The 6,416-nt window shown below is 37.4% G+C and overlaps 1 protein-coding gene across 1 annotated transcript in view; it reads right to left on the bottom strand.

Moving 5' to 3' along the window:
• Positions 1-668: 668 nt before the first annotated feature.
• The window catches only part of LOC127634678 (guanine nucleotide-binding protein G(olf) subunit alpha-like), a 149,997-nt gene continuing 144,249 nt past the window's right edge, over positions 669-6,416 (bottom strand). Inside the window, exon 12 of the mRNA XM_052114321.1 lies at positions 669-5,246. Within this exon, the coding sequence (XP_051970281.1) occupies positions 5,100-5,246 (147 nt within the window). The 3' untranslated portion in view covers positions 669-5,099. The remainder of the gene's footprint in view (positions 5,247-6,416) is intronic.

Below are 6,416 nucleotides of genomic sequence, written 5' to 3'. Positions count from 1 at the left end.
ATCCTTATTGCTGAGCCCTGCAAATTACTATTTTAATTCTCATTTAAATGCGAAATAAAGAATTTGAGCAGCAACTTGCTGCAGTCATAATTACCACATCAATCCCAATTTAATAGATAAATGAACTTTTTTTTAAAAAGGTATTTTATTTGTAAAATGTAATTTTTTTCCACATTGCCATTCAAAACAAAGTCAAAGGACTTCAAATGTGCCTCTTTATTAATATAAGCAATAAGAAATTAAAAAGAAATCTTAAAATCATTGACGGCCAGACACAAAACATTTATTTATTTATATTTCACTGTATTTTTAGTTTCTGAAATAAGTCTGAATGTGTAAAAGCTGCAGAGGAGAGTAAAGAGATTAAAGTCTATCTACTTTTACCACATTTCACAGTCTGAAGTCACATCACATACCATCCAATCACAGCACCTGTAGAGGGATCACACAGTTGAAATTGCAGTTGAACCACTGAATTATGGTCAAGGATCCAAATAAACAATTTATGGGGTCATGGAAACCTGGAAATATCAGGGAATACAAAAAATAAAATAATAATAATAATAATAATAAATAAATAAATTTTATATATATATATATATATATATATATATATATATATATATATATATATATATATATATATATATATATATATATATCTCTTGTCTGCTGCTGTTTTTGAATGCCAGCTCTATAAAATAATTTTTAGTTATGAATTTATCCATTAATTAAAAGAGACAGGAAAAGTCATGGAAATTCAATGGTCAAAAGGTGTGGGAACCTTGTATGACCTCTGTCCATGGATTTAAGTGTGTAATCAAGTTGCATAAACCAGTCAGTCACAAAATAACATTTTAAAGCATCTTCACACAGCTCTTTTCATAAAACAACAGCTCATAGTGAAATATCTGTCAAGCTCCAGAAAGTATAAAATGCCCCATCACTGAGTATCATAAAAGCATAAAAGTCTTATGACTTGTGCACTATATTCCAGTGTATACAATAGTTTTGAGTGAGGAAAGGACAGATATTTAAGTTGTTATTCAATGGAAATCTTTCTCTGCCTCTGAGTCTCGTGTCTGCTGTATCGCATGAAAAATGCTGGATGGAAACACCAAGATGCGAATAATATCTCCAAAAAATGCATAAAAAAATAAAACTTGTACGCTTGCTTAAGATGGATACAATTTTTATTCTACAAGACATGCACATAAATTATGATGGAAACACATTTACTAAATATATTCCTATAGAATGTAGTATATATAAGGAATATAGAATAAAAAAAAAATCAATTTCAATCCAAGTGTACATAATTCACTTAAGGAGAATATTGGCAATAGTATCTTAAATGTGGCTCTGGTTATTCTGAAATGCTGGACACAATGTCTGTCATAAAAATAATTGGCTACTATTACTTCCAGAACTGTGTGACACTCTTTCACTCCCAGACATAAGGCATCAGCTCCTGAACGCTAGCAAACATACAACTTTATCAAATCATTTTGTCTGCATGCTCTAAACCCCAAATAATTTATTACATTTAATTAAGTGTGGTTAAAACTTAATCGTTTTGATAATTTCCCAGAAGTGACAGGTGTGGAATATAGTGCTTTTATGATGGATTTTTTTTAACCAAAACACTTCACAGTGATCACTATGAATGTTTTATTAACAAAAGAGCTGGGTAAACTTTCAAATTTTTTTTTTTTTAAATAAAATGAAATAATCTGTAATCGTCCTTTAACAACTGGTAACAGCCTCAAAGGTGAGTGAAAGAGACAGTATGGAGACACTACAGCTGAGAGTGTAGACTATCAGTGCTCACATTCACAATGCCTGGGAGTTAGCACGCTCTTAGGATGGCCAGTAAGGAATCACTAGTCTTGCTTCCTCATTCCTTCTAAAGTATGCATTTGCAATGCATACAACCTCGCTAAACATCTAAAAATATGTATACATATAGGCACACATATTATTATGAATAATTGTACATATATATTAATAGAATATATTTTCCATCTTTTTATAAATGTTTATGTACATGTATAAAAAATGCAGATGTACGACGTGTGGTAAACGTGTATGCACACGAATGTGGTCACACATATCTACACGCTTTTATGACACAGCCCTGTGTACAGTCTGCATATATACCACATTTAAAAATGCATCCAACCCGAAACAACAGTGGGTTTTGGACATTTGAAAACCTTTCCAACATTTTTAAAGCTGTCTGCCAACAACAAGAAAGAAATTAAAGATGTACTGTACTGTATTTGCAGTTTCTGAACAAAAGTGGTTAATTTTGCATATTGTATACAAGATTTTTTGCCAAATATTTCTTCATTTTATAGTAAAAGACTTATATATATATATATATATATTTTAGTAGCTTTATAAAGCAGGAAAAAAACTCAAGTCTAAAGAGAAATTTCTCGCCAGCATGCCGCGCCTCATGTACGATTTGACATCAAGCTGTACAGCGCTGGCCAATCACACGCACACATTTTCCCCGTTTTCAGGTACAGCTGTAATCAAAGGCACAAAGAGCTTCTACAAGTCAAAGTTTTGTCTTTCTTGTTGAAGTTGAACAAAATAAAATTTCGCAGTCCTGTACAAGATCAAGGACCTTGCATAATCTTCAACAAAACCCCTAAAAATATATATATTTTTTTGTTTGATTTGTTTTGTTTTATTTATATCTATATTTATAACTACCACCCCAGAAGTCTGTGCTAAAGGACGCATCGGTTGGCCTGTTGGTAGTGCAGAGTACAACAAATCCCATAAGCTTCCCCTACACTTCGCCCTGTGCTCTGTAGTTGGTTACAAACTCTAATCTAGCCCTGAAGTCCTTTCTGCACACTTTGCAGAAGAAAAACAAAACAAAAAACAAAACAAGCAAAAAAAGGCAATTAAAAAGACAACAACAAAAAAGTGGCAAGTAATAAATATACAGGTGCTACATTGTGAATTTTGCCTCCTGGCCTTCATTATGAAACAGAGGCAAAGTGCTTCTTTTTAACCCTTCATTGTACTCCTTCATCCCAAGGTCAAGAACTCCCAAATAACCCTTCATTAGTTGTAGGGAAAAGGTCAGACCATCCTGACACAAGTCACAGGTTACCACAGATAGTCTAACCTCGACTAATGCCAGCCGATGCTGAAAACATTAAAATATAAAGAGAAATGACCTTGGAGTGATTCAAAGTTCATCTCATGCAAACACAACACAACACACACACACACACACACACACACACACACGCACACACGAGCGTATCATGAAACCCACTCTCACTTCAGATATATATATATATATATATATATATATATATATATATAGTGCTGTGAATAAGTATTTTCCCCCTTTCTGATTACTTCTATTGAACTAAATTGTTGTAGCTCTTCAAACGAGATATAACAAACAACGACAACCTGAGTAAACACAATATACAGTTTTCAAATGTTTTATTATTATTTTATTATTGAAGCAAAAAAGCTAACACCTACATCACTCATGTGAAAAACTTACTGCCCCCATAAACTTAATAGCTCGATGTACCACGCCAACAACTGAAACCAGACGCTTCCAATAACTGGAGATCAGTCTTTCTCAACGCTGTGGTGGAATTTTGGCCCACTCTTCTTTGTTTGGCCAGTTGTGCTTTAGTCCATCTACACTGGAGGGTTTTCGAGCATTAACTGACCATTTAAGGTTCTGCCACAGCATCTCAATTGGGTTCAAGTCAGGACTTTGACTAGGCCATTCCAAAACTTAAATTTAGCTTCTTTTGAGCCATTCAAAGGTGGTCTTACTCCTATGCTTTGGATCATTATCTTGCTGCATAATCCAGTTGTGCTTGAGCATACATCCTCCTTTAGGATATTCTAGTAAAGCTCAGAATTTATGTTTCCCTCAATTATTGCAAGTCGCCTTGGCCCTGAAGCAGCAAAGCAGCCCCACATCATCACATTACCACCTCCACGCTTGACAGTAGGTATGACGTTCGTTTTGTGGAATTCTGTGTTTGATCTATGCCAGATGTAACGGGACACTTGTCTTCCAAATAGTTCCACTTTCGACTCATCAGTCCACAGAACATTCTCCCAACAGGTTTGAGGATCATCAAGGTGTGTTTTGGAGAATTCAGATGAGCTATAATGTTCTTCTGGGTTAGTGGTTTTCGCCTCGCCACACTTCCATGGATGCCATTTTTGGCCAGTGTCTTTCTGATAGTGGAGTCCTGAACAGTGACCTTTATTGATGCGAGAGAGGCCTGCAGATCCTTGGATGTTGTCTTTTGCTCTTTTGTGACTTCCTGGATGAGTCGTCGCTGTTCTTGGAGGAAATTGGAAGGCTGGCCACTTCTGGGACGGTTGACTACTGTGCCAAGTTTGCTCCATTTGTAGATAATGGCTCTCACTGGGCTTCTTTGGGGTCCCAGAGCCTTTGAAATAGCTTTGTATCCCTTCCCTGACTGATGTATTTCAATCACCTTTTTTCTCATAATTTGTGGAATTTCTTTCAAACTTGGCACGGTGTGTTACTGGGTGAGACCGTTCAGCCAACTTCATGCTGCTGAAAAAGTTCTATTTAGGTGTTGATTTGAATGAACAGGACTGGCAGTAATCAGGCCTGGGTGTGTCTAGTACAGCTGAACTCCATTTGGAATGCAGTTTCATAGATTTGGGGATTTAATAACTAAGGGGCAAATACTTTTCATACAGGCCTAGTTAGTATAATATAACGTTTTTGCTTCAATAAATAACATAATCTTTTTAAAACTGTATTTTGTGTTTAATCAGATTGCCTTTGTTTTATGTTAGATTTTGTTAGAATTTTTATAAAAAACATTTTTTTTTATGAAATCTACACAATAACAGAAGAAATCAGTATGGGACATATACTTTTTCACAGCCCTGTACATTATATATATATATATATATATATATGACTATAAATAAAAATAGCAAACAAGTGAGAAGCAGAAAAGGAGGAACATGACAGCAGTGTCACTCATCAGTAGTTCTCAAAGAGTCCATTTGACTGGGACTGGGAAGTGTTGATTGCGAGCAATTCGGGCAAACAATCACAAGAGTTCATACTGGCGCAGGTGCATTCTCTGAATAATGTCACGACAGTCATTGAACACACGGCGGATGTTTTCTGTGTCCACTGCGCAGGTGAAGTGAGGATAGCAGTAGTGTTTGTCTGTTCCGCTCGCCGTGCTGATTTTCTGGAAACACACACAGCCGAAAGAATGTTATTAATGTTTCCAAAAATAAGATTCATAAATTGGTAGTTCACATGAAACTATTAGGCATGCAGCTTTAATAAACAACTTTTAGCAAGTGAAGATAAAAACGTATTAAAATTTTCAAAAACTAATAAGAAACAGTGGCCAGTTTCAGGACGTAAGATATAGACAGGGTCTAAATTTAACACTCGCAAATGGCAAATGCAGTATTGGGAAAGCTACAGTTAAGGCCCGGTACACTAACGGTGTAATTTCATTGTTCTTTGCTCAGAGCCAAAAGGAAGTTTGAAACAGCTGAGCAAAGGTATACAATTTGGAAACATGCAGACACTAGCCACACCACTTGGGGGATGTAGCATTTAAGAAGAAGCAGCAGCCATTATTTTTGTCACACATTATACATTTGCACATATACACTGAAATCATTTTCTCCTTCTGTCACTCACTCGACATTGTGTCGATGTAGTGACACTAGGGGTCGATCTTGAGAGCCCAAGACACCTTCAGGTCTTTGCGAAAAGGCCAATGAGAATTGGCGAGTAGAATTTGCATGCCACTCCCCCAACATACGGGTATAAAAGAGGCTGTAATGTGGATTCATTCAGATTATTTCTTTGGAGATGAGCGATGGATATCAGTGAGCGGAATACTACTACTGACTACCTGTCTGCATGCCATGGTCCGCTTACAGGTCCATCAGGACAAGGCTTTGAAAGAGCTGCACGAGGGTAGTTCTGGTCGGTGACCGATCTCGCCCTCTGTGTGACTAAGGTCATAGCGCATGCACAATGTCCATTTCTTGTAGTCCAGGAGCGCAACCTATGGCTGAACCTGGTAGAGATGAGGGACGCGGACAAGGCATGGTTCCTTAACACGGCCATCTCCCAGGTCGGTCTCTTCGGCAACACCATCGAAGACTTTGCCCCAGCAGTTCTCAGCGGTGAAGCAACAGACGGAGGCCATTCAGCCCATCTTGCCCCAGCGCGGCTCAAAAGTGCGCACCCCATCTGTTCGCCTGCGATTCAATTCACCAGGCGCCCACCCCGATTCTGCGGCGCTCTCTTCATGTCAGTACGTCCTGTGGGGGAAGATTGCGGTCATCCAACAGAAGGGCATGAAAGAGCCTGTCCCTCCAGCCGAGGTGAGACA

Source organism: Xyrauchen texanus, chromosome 41 (genome assembly GCF_025860055.1).
Source record: "Xyrauchen texanus isolate HMW12.3.18 chromosome 41, RBS_HiC_50CHRs, whole genome shotgun sequence".
NCBI classification, from domain to species: Eukaryota; Metazoa; Chordata; class Actinopteri; order Cypriniformes; family Catostomidae; genus Xyrauchen; species Xyrauchen texanus.
The sequence above is the reverse complement of the archived record's forward strand: the minus strand, read 5'-3'. Positions and strand labels throughout refer to the sequence as shown.